Source organism: Halyomorpha halys, unplaced genomic scaffold, assembly GCF_000696795.3.
Source record: "Halyomorpha halys isolate HHAL.00 unplaced genomic scaffold, Hhal_1.1 Scaffold1755.1, whole genome shotgun sequence".
In the NCBI taxonomy this organism is placed as follows: domain Eukaryota; kingdom Metazoa; phylum Arthropoda; class Insecta; order Hemiptera; family Pentatomidae; genus Halyomorpha; species Halyomorpha halys.
Window position 1 is genome coordinate 7,905 of NW_027114077.1, and position 17,270 is coordinate 25,174.

The 17,270-nt window shown below is 33.3% G+C and overlaps 1 protein-coding gene across 2 annotated transcripts in view; it reads left to right on the forward strand.

Moving 5' to 3' along the window:
- Positions 1-12,093, forward strand: part of LOC106690546 (vitellogenin-2) — a 14,258-nt gene extending 2,165 nt beyond the window's left edge. The window contains exons 1-18 of one of the 2 annotated variants that reach the window (XM_067051346.1): positions 3,207-3,302; positions 4,915-4,938; positions 5,012-5,155; positions 5,222-5,361; positions 5,651-5,818; positions 5,895-6,137; positions 6,305-7,242; positions 7,309-7,477; positions 7,557-8,167; positions 8,234-8,453; positions 8,537-8,810; positions 8,889-9,135; positions 9,269-9,569; positions 9,654-10,220; positions 10,310-10,447; positions 10,529-10,994; positions 11,132-11,331; positions 11,416-12,093. In XM_067051346.1, coding sequence (XP_066907447.1) covers positions 3,269-3,302; positions 4,915-4,938; positions 5,012-5,155; positions 5,222-5,361; positions 5,651-5,818; positions 5,895-6,137; positions 6,305-7,242; positions 7,309-7,477; positions 7,557-8,167; positions 8,234-8,453; positions 8,537-8,810; positions 8,889-9,135; positions 9,269-9,569; positions 9,654-10,220; positions 10,310-10,447; positions 10,529-10,994; positions 11,132-11,331; positions 11,416-11,940 — 5,409 coding nt within the window. In that variant the 5' untranslated portion in view covers positions 3,207-3,268 and the 3' untranslated portion in view covers positions 11,941-12,093. Of the gene's footprint in view, positions 1-3,206; positions 3,303-4,914; positions 4,939-5,011; positions 5,156-5,221; positions 5,362-5,650; positions 5,819-5,894; positions 6,138-6,304; positions 7,243-7,308; positions 7,478-7,556; positions 8,168-8,233; positions 8,454-8,536; positions 8,811-8,888; positions 9,136-9,268; positions 9,570-9,653; positions 10,221-10,309; positions 10,448-10,528; positions 10,995-11,131; positions 11,332-11,415 lie in introns of those variants that run through there. The other variant, XM_067051345.1, reaches the window with a different exon arrangement.
- Positions 12,094-17,270: the final 5,177 nt, after the last annotated feature.

Genomic DNA, 17,270 nt, shown 5'->3' on the forward strand with positions numbered 1-17,270 from the left:
ACTACAACGTAAGGCACTTATTACACTTAAACAGCCTCTACTACAACGTAAGGCACTTATTACACTTAAACAGCCTCTACTACAACGTAAGGCACATATTACACTTAACAAACGCCAGTACGAAAGCACAAATTTTTAGACTTAACTTCCTTTAAGTAACAAACACAGAAAAACAATTCTGTTTTTATTTTTGAAGCAATGGACAAATAAAGGTATATCAATATTCGAATATTGTTATTATTATAACATTTAGACAGTTAGAGTAATCTATCAAAATAAATTAATAGTTTAATGAACAAATATTTATCAAAATATATGTCTGATTAAAATAGTGATTTTTATTTAGTTAGATGTAGTAAAATCCAAATTATTATTTGAACCTAAATCATAAAATAGTAAGTTTTATTGTGAAGCTAGGAGTTCAGTAAAAGTAGTAATGATTACATTGAGGAAACTGTTCTGAAGTTTTACATTCATTAATGTTCATGGATTGATGTTTTTGAGTTATAAAAAATGATTAAAATAAATTTTTTTTAAAATATTGTTCATTCCTAGTCGATCCGCGCACCTAAGCATTACCCAAGCCAAACAAATGTTTTTAATATGTTTATAAATATATCTAATATTATTATACTAGCTGACCCGGCAATGCTTCGCTATTGCTATATTTGAGGGTGTATATAGATTTAATGAACCCAATTGATAGTTTGTTATAGATTTATGTATTTAGTTAAATTAAACATACACATATACTTTATTATTATGATTTGGTGACATAAATTGATCCAATATATTCGATGATATTCGTTCTTAGCATCTCATGAAAGAAAGGTTGAAATAAATGGCATATCGGTTGGTACCAGCGGTATAAGCTGTAAATTTGAGGACTATATTTAATGAATATAATCAATAGTTTCTTAAAGTTCATTATATTTTTTACTTAAAATTAAACATTATGCATTACTTTACTATTATGTTTTGGTAACATAAATTAACCAATACATGCTATAAAGTTGCAAACATAATTTTTTTACAAAAATATTAATAGCTTCAACATTACTCAACGAATCTACACCATACTTTGCAGTGGTTTTAGTAAAGATAATAATAATAATAAGTAACATTAAGATTCAGTAACATATATAGTTTTGAAATAAAACTCTCACTGTGCTTCATTCAGTCTTAGTACTATATGAGACTGATTGGCATTTCAAATTGGTAAAATATTTTTTGGGAGTTTAAAAAAATCCACTAATTCATTTTATTATTTTAAACTCTCAATTTTCTTCAAAATATTTTTTTTCGAGGATTTCATTATCTTTAAATATTCCGATGGCGAAATGGAACATTTAAAAAAAGAAATGCACGTAAACAGACCGAATGAAATGTGGAAGAGTGGTAAACGAGTTTTTTGTAGTGAAAATTAGTATTTAAAAATAAAAAATAAATAACCTCCAAGTAAATCGGCCCAATAATTCATAAGTTCATTGTGAACAAATTTAGTTAAATACCCCTTGTGAATCGCTCCAGTAATAAAGTCTACAGAGGACAAAGATTCGACAGCTCTCTTTCATATATACAGAGAAGAGATGATGCTGTGATAAGACGGTAGCCATGGTTACGTATTTGAAAACGATTAGCTTTCAATCTAGCTTTAAATCAGATGGAGTTACTATACTAAGTGCGGTAAAAGATTTTTCAGGAGTGAAACAATGTTGATATCCGTTTTCAGCACCTCCAGAAACCCCTATATACGAAATTCCGGAAAAATCGGAAAATAAAATTTTTTTTTCCGAAATTTTCGTTCTACTCAAAAATCTCGGGATTTCATATTCTTTAAACCTTCTCACGGCGAAATAGAGATAGAGATAGAGAAAATGCTCTGATAAGACGGTAGCCATGGTTATGTAATTGAATACGACTAACTTTGCTGTATCATCCTTAATACTGGTCCGATTTTGGTGATTTTGTTTTTCTTCTTTGAAGCAATTTTATTTTTCATGTATATACTACCTAAAATATAAATAGTTTTTAAAGAAAAACTATTTCTGTGCCTCGTAATTTTCAAAATATTGAAAAAATTCAAACGGAGTTACTATACAAAGTGTGGTAAAAGATTTTATGGAGTGAAAAAAGTATTTACGAATTTTCGGAAAAATCGGAAAATAAATTTTTTTAGTCCAAAATATTCGTCATACATCGGACCTTAGATTTCTTTTTAAAAATCTATAAAATGGAAATAACTTCATTACTGCTCGACCGATCTAGACCAAACTTGGCAGTTTTTTAGGGCTCTAGAAACTGCACCAAAAGGCACAAAGCGGGTCTAATTAAACAAATTAGAACCGGAGATATAAAATAAAACGTGAGAATTTCTTCCCCTCACCTAAAACCCACATTTTTCCCTCAAAAAAGCATCAAATTTCACTTTTTCTTCGATTTCTGCTATAGGAGCAGACATTCAGCTTTCCAACGGTTTTATGAACGTGACCATCGGATAAAAGGGAGTGGAGTTATTAACGATTATGTGAAAAATAGTCGACGGTGGGAAGAAAAAAAAAATGCACGGATGGAATCGAAGTGAAAAATGAATTTTTTTTAATTTCTTCCAAAAATGGTATTTAGCAGAGACAACCCTGAAAACGAATATGGTTTTCTTTTTTCTGAAAAAACTTTACTCCGAGCCTTATGCTTAATTCTGTTCATAAATTTTTTTCTATTCAAAAATCTCATGATTTTATCATCTTTAAACTTTCCCACTGTGAAATTGAACATATAGCAAAAAGCCCCACGTAAATCGGTCCAGTAATAACCAAGTCTATCGAGGACAAATATTCAACAGCTCTCTTTTATATATAGAGAGAGATTTAAAATATTGTGATCTTTTAAAACCTAATAAGGACAATTAGGAAGTTATTGAGGTCGATCAGCGACTAGTTTATCCAAAAAGCGTGGCACATATTCAAGCTGTAGTGACACTTGTGAACTTTTATTATTATGTTCATTGTGTGATTGATGCAATATTGATATTTTAACATTATTATTCATTTAATTGACATTATTATACTTTAAATATCTCGCAGCGGATGTTGCATCACGGGTTGTTTTTTGCCAAGATTCGCGGTTTTTTTTTCCATATATCGCGATAATACCAAACAGAGTCGGCTGTAGTCAGGAAATAAAGTGCTGAGCTGCAATTTTGCCATGTATAAATATCAGGCAACTACGGCACACTGTCACTCTACTCTGGGACTGTTAGCATTCTAGGATGCTGTGGTCTTTGGCTCTTCTCTTGGCCTGTGGTAAGCAATACTTGCTGTATTTTGTTGTTTACTAGCAATTTAGATCTTTTAATATTATTCATATAGATATCCTAATTTTAATAAGTTAAATCAAAGCTGATTGCTTGAAAATTAAGTCTATAAATGAAAATGTATGTGCTGACCTGAATTTAAAACTATAATAAAACATTATGGTGGCATGCTTGTATAAATGCGATATTTCTCCATAGAGGTTATGTACTGGAATAAATACTTTTAAATAAAAAGTTTTGCTCTTCAAAATGTATGTATATGTACAGATAATTGTTCCAAAATTGTATCTTCTAACACTGGAACTAAAACAACGTCTAGGTTTTAAAATTAACTACTCATCTAAAAACAAAGTATCAAAATTGATTCAAGGCATACTCTGGCATTAGACTTCATTTTTTACTTACTTATCTATACATTAAATACATAGGAAGGTAAAGTATTAACATCGTGCAAATTTTCCAATTCGAGATTTTGTTACCTTTTGAGGTTTCTCTAGTCCATACAACCTAGTTTCGAAAAGTCTTCGCAAGTTCACAAAGTCTGTGTAGAGACAGCTTAGCGCAAAAAGGAAAAGTTGCATGAAACTGAATTTCAGATTTAAAGCGGATATATGGTATGGGATATCACAGAAACTTTTTAGATAGAATAGACTGGCATGAAGTACTGATAGTAAACAATCGACTTCGCAGGGTTTTTTTTAAACACAAAGTAAAATAATATCCTATATCTATATGGCTATATTCTTTTATACTTTAACTTAAATTTACTTGTGTGATTAATGGAAGTAAAAAGAGAGAAAATTTTGTAGAATTGAAATATTAGGCAAATTAAACATACTTTAAAAGCAATAAAAAGCTGGAAAAATGTGTAAGGAAAGAAATAATAAAAAGGAAAAAAAATAAATCGTGTATCATTCATGTACACAATGTATACATTTTTATAATGTGACATTTTAGAAGAAATGTGCTGTGACTATTTTTATTAATAGGATTATAAATATTTGTGCTTCACTAGTCATAAGTATGGTGTGTATAAGGCAGGCCAATGATCTTGGCCAGCACAACATTTTTTCTAATAAAGTGGTTTTCTCTCATGTTAAGCTGTTTTATTCATTGTGGAAACAGGTTTCGCGTTCTTAACAGTAACAAAAAAAGATATAAATGCCAACTATGAATAAATCTTATAATTGCCTATAGGAGAAAAATGGAGAAATAGACAGAGGTTAAAATACCAAAAATCAGGGACAGCAAACCGATCGAAATCGCGTATATATTCAGTTTTATACATTTGTTATATTATGTTAAACTGTTGTATTACTGGAAAAAAAGTATATATTCGTTATTAGTGCCTCGTGAAATCCTAAACATTTTCACATTATTATCGCAACAGGAAAATAAAATTTTATTGTTTGAAATCATTACTTTCTAGTGCCTTAAGCCAAAGTTGAGCACTCATCTAAATCAAGTTTTCATCTCATTACCTTCTAAGGCTGAAACATACCAAGAAATAGATTCATCAAGTTGATAAATTTATTTAGTATACTTAATCTTTTAAATAATATTTTGTTCAAACAAATTAGTAAATATACTCTATGTTGCAGCGGGTCTGGCGGCGGCCGACAATGGTAAGTGCACACTATAAATTATTGTTATTTGTGATCTAACAAAGTTTGTACTAAACAACTGCATCCCCTCTAGGCTGGATTACAGGAAAGGAGTACGTCTATAACTTCGAAAGTATGACACGCGTTGGTCTACACCAAGTGGCAGACCAATATTCAGGGATCACCGTTCATGGAAAGCTTCACGTTTATCCCCAATCAGAAAACAAATTGACTCTCCAGATAAGTATTGTTGTTTGAAAATAGTATATTTGACGAGGGAAAGACAGCTTACAGTATTTTGTATAGGTCGTAGAACCCAAGTACGCAGACATAAACCAACATCTCAGCGATGGCTGGACTACACCTATCCATCCTTCTCAGCTAAACTTAAAACCCTTCCCGCTAAAGTATGCTGTGTTCCAAATCTATTTAAAGAATGGAGTGGTGAGTAATGTTACATATATCAATGCTCTGTATTGGTATATCTTAGTTTACGAATTTTTAAATGTAAAATATTTTATATATTAACTGCTGAATAATGATGATTGTTACATTTTTTAATAAGCAAGAATCGACTAAAGGTATTCATTATGTTCAGCTAAAATACAATATATTTATATACTAACAATATTATTCGATGCTTCAAAACATAAATCAGTACTCTGTAATTATTAATATATATTTTTTATGACATCCCTCATTCTCTATTAATAATTATTTTATTATATTACAGTTCGACAAATTAATAGTAGATAAAAATGCTTCTACTTGGGAAATCAACATGTGTAAGAGTATTACCAGTCAATTTCAGGTTGATGTGCAAGGTCAAAATTTGAAGAAGTCCAAAATAAACGATGTTCCAAAGGGCCAACAACAAACTGGTATCTACAAAACAATGGAGGTAACTGAGTGTCAATAATTAGAATATATTCATTTAATCCGCAATGCTCTCCTGACACAAACCTTTTTTTTACCAGGACTCGATAAACGGAGAGTATGAAACCATCTACGAAATATCAGATATACCTGCATATATTGTCCAAAGCCAGCCAGAACTTCCATCTTTCACTCATTTGAATATAGATGGTAATGAAAAGTTCTACAATGTTCTCAAAACCAGGAACTTCTCTTCTAGTAACAAGCACATGGTATATCGTTACGGATTTAATGGCCATGAAGGATGGAATGCTGGAACCAATCAAATGGGAAATTTCCTTTCCGTGAGTATATTTCGGAAGTTTTAAAAAGTCTTTATCGAATGATTAGTTTTGAGGAGTATTAGAAAATAATTTCTTATTTCAATAAATTTTTTGAGGTTAAAAACCTATTGAAATTGACTTACCAGACTTCCTAAAAAGAAAATTCAGAATTTCTTATTTGATTTCAGAGAGCTTCCCAAAGCCGAATTGTTCTCTCAGGAAACCTGGACAAGTATACCATTCAGTCATCAGTAACAACAGAAAAGGTACTCCTCGCTCCTCATATGTATAACAGTCAGAAAGGAATAGTAGCTAGCCGCATGAATCTTACTCTGGATATGGTAGTGCCCTACAAAGGTTCAGACCTGACCATAAATAGTCCTAAGGCGTTTAATAATTTGGGCTACGAATATGAATATGGATATCCACAAAATGGTGATAGTAGCGAAGGTTCTGATTCATCTTCATCCTCTTCTTCATCTTCTTCGTCTTCGAGCAGTGAAGAAAATGATTGGAATCAAGGAGGTCTCAAAACAAATGCAAGATCAGCAACACCTCTAATTAGTAAAACTAGACAAGATGTTTCTTCATCCTCGAGTTCTTCCTCTAGCTCTTCTTCGAACAGGGAAGAAAGAAATCAAGATTTGAAGAGAAAAACAAGATCAGCAACACCTCCCCCTCGACCCAACAGCAGTTCAAGCGAATCAACTAGCTCTAGTAGTTCGTCTGAGGAAAACAGGTATAACCCAATTAGACAAGGAGCTTCTTCGTCCTCAAGCTCTTCATCCTCTAGTGAGAGTTCATCAATCAGCTCTAGCGAAGAATATCTTCCTCCACAACCTCAAATGAATGAGGCGCCACAGATCGAATTCTTACTTGATCAGCGCTCAGAAAAAGAACAGTCGGTGGATCAAATTGTACAAATGGCAAGGAAGATTGGAAAATACCTTCAAAATCCAAACAACTATCAAAAAGATAACGTATTAACTTCTTATTCAATGTTAACAAACTTAGTAGCCGGTTCGAACTCGAAACAATTAACGTTGGCAACTGATAAGTTGTATTACCCAGAAGAAAAGACTCAAGGGTCGTCAAATCAAGACTCGTATACTTATTATAGAACTTGGTAAGTATTCGAAAGTAATTAATATTATCTACATTTGGTAGAATCTTAATGTTTGTTTTTATTCAGGCAAGCCTACCGAGATTCTGTGGCGGAAGCGGGAACAGGACCATGTTTGCTAACCATTATTCAATGGGTCAAGGCTGGTAAGGTGAGAGGACAGGAAGCAGCAAAAGTAATTTCAGTTTTATCCAAGTCCGCACGCTATCCAACATATGACTATATGGATACCTTTTTTGTAAGTACTTTTAAATATTGTCTTATAAATATGTTGTTTTTTTTAAGTTATATTAACTTAACTATCTTACAAATTATAGAGTTTCGTGAAGAGCGCTCAAGTAAAAGAGCAAAAGTACGTCAACGGTAGTGCTGTACTTACATTTAGTGATCTGTTGAGGAGGTCCCTAGTAGACAGTGAAAGTGCACACCATCGTTATGCGATCCACCTAACTGGATCCCAGGCTTCGAATTACCATGGAGCAGTTTCGGAAAAATATTTACCATACTTTGGCTCACAGCTAAAGAGCGCTATTGAACAAGAGGACTCTCCCAAAACTTCAACTTTCATTAGAGCTCTTGCTAATACCGGTCATCCTGATGTTTTTTATTTTTATGAACCATACCTGGAAAGAAAATACCCCGTATCTGATTTCCAACGACTGGTTATGATTGCATATTTGGGAGATATGATTAAAGTGCACCCCAATACTGCTCGTAATATTTTATATAGGATCTACCAGAATCAAGGAGACGTTGCTGCAGTGAGGGTAGCAGCAGTGATGCAGCTGATGAAGACTAATCCACCCGCTCAAATGCTTCAACGTATGGCTGAACAGACAAATTATGATCACAGCGAGCACGTGAATGCCGCTGTCAAATCAGCCATTGAGAGCGCAGCAACTGGGGATTATTATTCCTCTCCGGAATTGTAAGTACCTTTTTATTTAATTACAACATTCAATAATGCATCTGTTAATTAATAATTAATTTGCAGTACTAAAAATGCTCGTTCGGCAGCCAATCTACTAACTACCAAAATCTATGGCTATGAGTACCCACAAAATTATATTAAATCCTACGTATCCCAGGAATATAACACTTTAGAGTACCAGCAGTACTTCACTTACCTCCAACAGTACGACGGCTACTTCCCAAGCTCTGTACTGTTTAGCCTTCAACGAAAAATAGGAGGCTACATCCACGAGCCACAAACAGTGAGTACCTACATACACCATCATATACGTAATTCTATATAAGATTTATTCTTCTTAAAACGTTTGTTTTACATATTTTTTAGTACTCTTTCATGTCTTCAAGCTCTGAAGAATTATTGAACCTTCTCTTCGGACGATTGGGCTTAGGAAGCCATCAAAAGGGACCAGGCCACAAACACGGAATGTCACAACCGAAACAAGGACAACAATCAGAATTCTCTTACCAAAAAATTGTCGAAACACTGAATGAAAGGCACGACGAACCAGTGAAGGTAGAAGGAAACTTCTACCATTCATTCATGGGTTTCCCAGAATTCTTCGCTTTTGATAACCACACAATCGAAAAATTCCCACAATGTATGGTTCATTTCTTTCATTTATAGTATGCACAGAAAGTTAAAATTTTCTACTTCATAATTTTTTTTTTCTATTCAGATTTCAAGGATATTCATGAGAAATTGCAAAATGGCGTAAACTATCATGATACCAAATACTACAATCAATACTCTGTGGAAATTGGATTTCCTCTAGCAACTGGACTCCCGTTCGTTTATTCATTCTCTGCACCACATCTGTTTCAAGTAGATGTGGAAGCTAAAGGCCATCTTCAGCGTGAAGAGGAAAAGGATGAATATCATCAAGTCCCTTACGAGGCGTACACAGAAGGGACATACAAATTCACGTATGTACTTACACTGATGATATTTATGAATCAACTCTATGCTTTAACAGATTTTCGTGTTTTTATTGGATCTAAATTATTTATAATCCTGAAATCTCTCAAAAATATCTGCATTTCAAAATTATGTTTTCAGTTGGTCTTTCCAAAAGGAGGGCAAGTATGGATTTGTCGCTCCATACAGCAATCAGAAGTACCTTACTGTCGTTACAAAGAACACTCAATTTTATGTACCGTTCGAGGGCAAATTGGAGTTTAATGGGCCTCAGCAATACTTCCAGGCCAGCATTCAACCTTACAGCAGTGAGAGCAACGAGCAACCAAAGATCTTCCAACAAAGTACAAACATCTTCACTACATACCATCCTTTGTATGATTTGAAGCCATACAACCAGGGTAGCTACGCACGTCCTGTTCATATCGCATCGACCAAACATGTAAGAAACATAACTTGATATGTTATTGTAATTTGGCTAGATTCTAAATAATAAATTAAATGCATGTGTTTATTTTTCTTGCAGTTTCAACAATATTTTGGTGAAGATTACACCGGTTATGCCTTCCGAGTTGAAGCACAAAGTGAAAACAACTTCACCGATTTCTTCCGGGTCTATAAAGCTGTGAAAACATTTGATTCTGACTACATTTTATCTACTTTTTACCATGACTTTGTTCACTCTTTGGCTAACAACTACTATGCCATCAGTTACGATCCCCGTCACAGTTCTACAGAAAAGGTTGTCTTTAAACTGTATTACGATCAAGAAGAATATGGAAGCCAGCATAAAAAGAACGTCAACCTGATGAGTGCTAAAGGAAAAAGGACGAAGGTATCCGCAAGTAACCTGGCACAACCATCATCTGTGGATAATCGAGTGGAAGAGCTGTTCTCCAATGTATACTCAGGTATCAAGGATGCAAAAGCATACATATTTGACAGTTCTGTTTCTTTCCAAGGCGACCAAAAGAAGGGACAATATGCGTTCACTTTTGCCCATGCTGAAAGTCCTGTCTCAGAGAAATCACGGTACCTCGCTTATTTCAGTGCCTCGCCATACCAGGAATCACATGCTGCTAAGCCATTTAAGGTGAATGAACGTTAGATGTTTGAATCAATTTATAATAATATTTTTATTAACTTTGAACTATTTCTTCTTACTTCTTATCCCATTTCTAGGCTGCTTTCCACGTCGATTTCAAAGACGCTCAGGTTCCAGTATTTAATTACAAAGAGGCCTATGAATCTGATCCTACATCGTATGTTGAGGGACAAATAAACTTTAACGACAACGAGAACTCCAATATTGCCTTTGAGGTATTCTAAAGCCGAATGCTATTATAAAAAATAAATATAAATAATAAAAGAAATGATTAAGTAATTTCTTTTACTATTTAGGGAAAATTTGAGCAGAGTGAAGAAAGGAAGAACTATGTCAGACGCAGCCCATACTCAGCCGTTTGCCAACGTCAAATGCAGCAGAATAATTATGTCCAACCAGCCTGCCTCAACGCTAGCTTATATGCTAACGATCTCGATAGTTATGAAGTTACCTTCAAATACAAAAATATTCCTCAAGAATTCGAGAAACTATTATACGCAGGATATGGCTTTGTACGCCATCAAGGGTATCAATACAGCAGTGAACAATACGCAGGAGTCAAGAACGAACCAGGACAATTCAAATTCTTTTTTAATGCCGCGCCAGATTATAGTTATTTCAACTCCTCCTTTGTATCACAATACTTTTACTCGGACTATAACTATGTCCCTTTCCCTCATCAGTATAGATCGTTCCTGTTCAACCCTGCTTACAAACAACTCTACTTGTATTCACGGCACTACTATAGCACTAAACCTTATGGTATGTTGGAAATATTTCAATTATAATGCATTGAATAATATAAAAAAAACAATATAATTATGTTGTATTCAGAATAATGTTAGTATCTTAACGTCATTATGAAACACAAAAGTTTGATTAAATTATTTTTGTTTCAGCCACATGCGCCTTCGACGCCAAATTTGTGACTACTTTTAACAACCGATCATTCCCTTCCAACTTTGGAGATGGATATCACGTGCTAGCCTACACTATCCCCAAAGAAAGTCAAGAGAGTAGCGAAGAATCGACTGAATATTATTCTTATTATCTAAGAGACTTCGCTGTTATCGCAAAAGAATATGGTTCTCAAAAGAAGGTATGGTTCTTTAAAATATTAAATTCTCCAGGGATGTGTTTACGTATATTTTTTAATAATACGCGTTTATTTTTGTACTTACAGGAAGTACAAGTTTTCCTTGGCGACGACTCTGTGAGCCTGCGCCCTTCAGGAAACGATGGTGTGACAGTCACTGCGAACGGAGAAATGATCCCAATATCCGACGATAAAGTTGCAAAATGGGAAAATTATGATCATCGATTCCAAGCTCATTCTTTCCATGGCCAAAACAATGTCTTAGTTTATTTTCCGAATCACGACTTCCAGATATTCTATGACGGCAGTCGTGTAGTTCTCTTTGTCTCAAATCACCATAGAAACCAGATTCGTGGTATTTGTGGAACATTTGATGGAGAAGCTGCGTATGACTTCACCACTCCATCAAACTGTGTCGTGAAAGACTATCAGCAATTCGCAGCGTCTTATGCAATTCCTGAAGCCTCATACCAAGGACCAGTCCAAGACTACAAGCAACAAGGACAAAACGCAGCTTGTTATCCTAGGAGAGTTGTCTTCGCTCATGTTGCTAACGCTGAAGCTGCAAGAGGTCTTAGGCGGAAAGTTGTGTCTGAACAAGATATAGTTTAAGATTATAGATATTCTTATAAATACTTATTTATTTTTTACATGTAATAAATAATAAATAGAATATATCCCTCAGAAAAAGCAGGAAAGAAAATATGATGGAAAGAATTTTAAGAATGTAACCTGAAAATAAACATTTTATGGTAAACTATATAATAGTTAGTCATGTTATGTTTCCTACAATCACTATACAATCATGGAAAACTGACCGTTAGTTAGAATACAGTTTCAGCATTTGTAATATTTGTAAATATGTTTTGAATTATATTTTCATTGATGAAAATTTATTATCTACGAAGAAAAAACAAACAGTTTAATCACCTTCCTAATTTTGCGGTTAACGATACTAAATATCTAAAAACCAAATTATATAGAAAAAAAATCCGTCCAAGACTTTTCTCTGAGACTATTGAGGCTCATTACCAAAGTCACAGGTCAGCTCTCTATCACCCTCGCAACTCGACGTAATCAGGTTTTATCAATTTTTTTTCATGACTTGGTTGTATGATTCCAAAATACTTTGTTATTATTTGTAATTTACAAATACATTATATGATAAACCATAGTGTAAACATTGGGAGCGTTGTTAGTTTATGACCTTATAATAAATAATTACATAATTATGTAGTATTGTGTTGGCGAAAATGAATATCAAATATTTTAAAAAAATAATACAATTATTAGCAATCTAATTAATATTGGCAAACTTACATGCTTAAACCAAATAATACTTACCAAAAAATCTAAGTTTTATGTTCAAGATATCTCACGAAATACAGCTATCAACGTTGTTCACTTGTTGCGAGGAAAATAGCCTCCACAAGACCATAAAGGGGAGTCAATACGCCTTATTACAGAGAAAACAATCGGAAGGCTAAGGTTGAATGGGATACCCCGCTAAGGGCTAGCAATGCAATGCCAACATTCCTAGTGGAGCCTAAAAGTATAACTTAGGAAGACGGAATCAATTTGATTCCTAGTCGCAATTTTTAACCTCATTACCATTATACTACTGTTCATAATCATGGTATTATTTTGGAAAGAAGGTGCATCCTATGAAAATTTTGATTTAACCAGAAAAAGTTTTTTTTTAAAATATACGAATTCATTGTCAAATCCTCTGGGATTGATTCGATCGAAACAAATGTAGCACAATAAAAATAGTATAGAATTGGTAAAGGGAAAAACGACTGGTATGGAATCCACATACAAGACAAAAGACAGGAAACTTGTAGTGATTTGTATTTATTATCGATAGTAACAGATGGGAAAGTTTTCATGATGCTATGGTGTCGGTGTGTGTACAAGAGTGTCCTGTGATTGTTAATGTTAGAAAATTTAAAGAGTTTTCATAATTATGTCAACAATTATAAACTAAGAAATGTTCTAAGTCACTGCTTATTATTTATTTCCTCATCAATGTTTGCAATAAGACTGCGTCGAATCCGACTATCACAACATTTACTAGACAAACGGTCTAAACTGCCAATCCATTAAAAAAGGCTGATGTACATGACTCTTATAAACCTCACTAAACCATCAAATTCCTCCCGAATCCAATCCTTACAGTCCAAAATCCTTAATGCTCTTTACTTTGTCACAAATCAAGTCATCCATTAGGACCTCAATATTCCATATGTTGTCGATTTGGCTAGAACCAGATACCAATCTTTCCATGATAAACTTCCCAAATCCACTTGTTTCTAACCTTGTTGTTTCTAACCTGGCTTCTCCTTTACCTAATAATCCTCCTAAACGTCTGAAAAGAAGATGGCCTCGAGATCTTCTCCTCTCGAAATGTTATTTGAGTTCTATCAATGGGTAGATTCTCCACGTGTTTGTATCCTGTCACTATGTCATCTACAGCAAACTTACTTGTATATATTTTTATACAGTTGTAAATAACAATAAATAAATTATGAAAAAAAATTTAAAAAAAAATTGGTAAAAGTAGAATAGATAAGATGATGGCGTTGCCATTTTATATAAATCATTAACTTTTTTTCCTACAAATGTACATTTTCCCATTATTCGAGATAATTCAGTGAGCAGAAATTTTCATCAGTTTTTCAAAAAAATAATATAAATAAATCATTAAAATAAAAAAAAAACAAAAGAAATAAAAGAAAATCAGAAGCAAAATAGCTACATAATTCAACTTGTAACCTTTATTGTTACTGCTTGCAATGACAAAATTGAACTGTTCTGGTACCGATGAAAAGTTCTTAACGTCATTTAATGATATTTAAACAATTACTAATAAGTTGAATTAAATCTCAAACTCAATAAACTAGAAACATGTTACCTTTGTATAAGAAAGTTATCTTTTATGAACAAGTTTTTTTTTTTCAAGTCCATTCATTTATTGTAGTAAAATTGCAATTAAACCCAGAAATAACTAATTTCTTTGAATGGATTCTTTTTTTTATTTTCAATGGATATTTTTTTTATTTTGAATTTATTTCAATTGGGGTAAAAATAGCTATTCCAAGTTAATATATAGGTACATCCATAAATATGTTTGTTGCACACTGAAATTTACGCCGTTTAAGCCTGAAATGTTTATTGATTTACTTACCAGTATTACTGCTACCATTAATACTTAACTAAGAAAATCAATAAACATTATTGGATTAATTGTTGTATATTTTAGTAATTTTGTAACAAACATATTTATAGAGGTACTTATATATTAACTTAGAATACCTAGTTTTACCCGACTATGGTGCCCACTGACAGTAAAGTGCAGTTTATTTAGATATATACCACGATACCCATTTACAAAGAATGGATTTCAAATTTTCTTTCTTTGTTGAGTTTCTTATATCCAGAAGTAAAAAATTTATTCGTTAAAAGTTTCCACAATTATTTTTTGTTTCTATGTTCTAACATAACTATTCATTTGATTTTAGAATTTTGTATATTAAGATAGCACGTAAGAGACGTGACGGCCATACGGGTTGGGGTGTAGGTCTCAGTGTACTCGGTTTGGAACGTTGTGGGTTCGATTCCCACTTGGTGTAGTAATATTTATTTTTCGGCGGTCCCGAAAAATGAATCTTGGCACTCCTACCGTATTGCGCGGCGGCAACTTATGTAGCCGCCAAGGATTGCTAAAAAGGACCACTAAGCCCACTTGGCGGATTTGTTCCCCCACCAAATTCCAATATCAAGTTAAAACAGGATTCGTTTTGTTGAAGAAATAGCTAAACTTTTCTTGGGGGTTTAGTAAATCTAAATAGATAAAATTCTACAAACTTTTCTTTTTACTTAAAAAATCTGCTTGGAGGTTTATGAGTTTTACAACTACCTAAAAAAAATAATAATAAATTACAAGAAAAACTACATTATTAAAATATAATAATTTGATTATATATAATCTCTTGAAGATAGGCCGGTTTTTCTGCTGTTTTTTTCTGTGGATTTCTGTTTGTGATGCCTGCGTACCAAATTGGATGGTATTTGCGAAATTTCGAAAAATCGTGTTCTTTTCAACGGCGATGCTCCAAAACGGCTCTAACAATTTTAATAAAACTTACTTAAAGCCTTTTAACGTTTTATAAGTAAATTGGTATGGCAGTATTCCCTATTACTATTATTATTATTATTAAATGGGCAACAGACCATGAAAGTCTAAGTTCTCGCACGATGTATATCCTAATACATCGCCCGTTTCTTGAATTGTTTTTTCGTAGGGTGGGTTCATCTCTCCCACGCCTGTTTTTTTGTGAGTACCACCCATTGGCTAACGGGCCTCACAAGTCCCGGGGGGAGGTTGTAAGTGAATTTATGGATTATTTTATACTTATAAAAGCCCGGGTGGGACCGGGATTCGATCTGACAACCTGGGGGTTGGTAGAAAGGTGCATTACCACGCTCCTACTGCTATAAATTCACTGTACGGCTGTAGAGGACTAAGTGCAGCCCCAACATTAAGCTTTTTTTTTTTTTTCGTACCGTCCTATATGATTTAAATTGGTAATTGGTACGTACATATGGTTAGGTGTGCCATATGTACAGCTGGTTACGAGGATACCTTGGATTGCCTTTTGGCATTATAAAGTAGGTGAGGTTTCCAATTAAGGTTGTAGACTTGGCCACGCCAGTGGATTATTGGAACGGGGGAGACCGTTCCACTTGTGGTATGACCAATATTAAGCTGCGCACTAGCGCCATAGAAAATTTGGGAATATCTCAGGAATCATCAGAGGTATAAATATCTATTCAGACTCAAATTAAAGCTGGTTTAACGTGCTATAAAGTGGTTTATAAGTTTATCATCGTATGCGTGGTATATTGAATATCGATTTGAATGTAAGGAAACAATTGGATTATCTACCGTAATATCCGTGGTAGGGACGGATACACACATGTTTAGAAATCTCTTTTGGTTATGTATTTTTTGTGTAATACCTTTAGTGAGTAAATAAACATTTGAGCAAAACATAACATTTTTGTTTGATTTTATAGTAGATAAGATTATTTAAGACATTATAGTAAGAATAATCGTTTTCATAATATCTGCCAAACTAAATTCATGATCAAGATGTTGATTTCTAGTTGTTTAGACAAAACTTTTGGTTTATGATAACCTTGGATCCATTTGACGTAAAGATGTCTGCCAGCACTCAAATTAAAGATAGTTTAATGGTTTATAACCTTTATCCTTGTAAAATCTGTATTTTACATGATATTTGCCCAAATAAATTCACAAAATAATGATTTATAATTGTTAGGAAAAAATATTTGGTTTATGAAAAACTGTTTCTCAGGAACCCTTAGACGTATGTCTGTTAGGACTCACATTAAAGCTAGTTTAATGTGTTATAAAGTAGTTTATAATGTTTATCTTCGTAAAAGTTGTAATTAATATGATATATGCCCAAATAAATTCACAAAACAATGATTTCTATTAATTTAAAATAAACAAAACTTTTTTTGTCAGATGTGGCACTATTAAAAAAGCAAAGCAGCGATGTACAAAATAACCTACGATGCGAAAATTATACCCCAAAATTAAAAAAGTATTGTTCATGATGAATTGAGCAACCGAAAGATTGCTGCTCAACACGCTATTTATTGGTCTGTAGCTAGATATAAATAAATGAGTGAGGAGAAGATGGTTGGGGGTGCGGTCAATGAAAAACACAAATAAGTTCGATTAACTTATTTTAATGTGCCAACGTTTCGGCTAGAGTTTCTAGCCTTCTTTAGGGCTGTAAACAGAACAAGATAACAACCACAGTAAGTATAGAAAAATAAAAAAATAAAAAGGAAGTATAAACAGAATAATTTTACACATAAAATGAATAATTTTACAAAATAAAATTAAT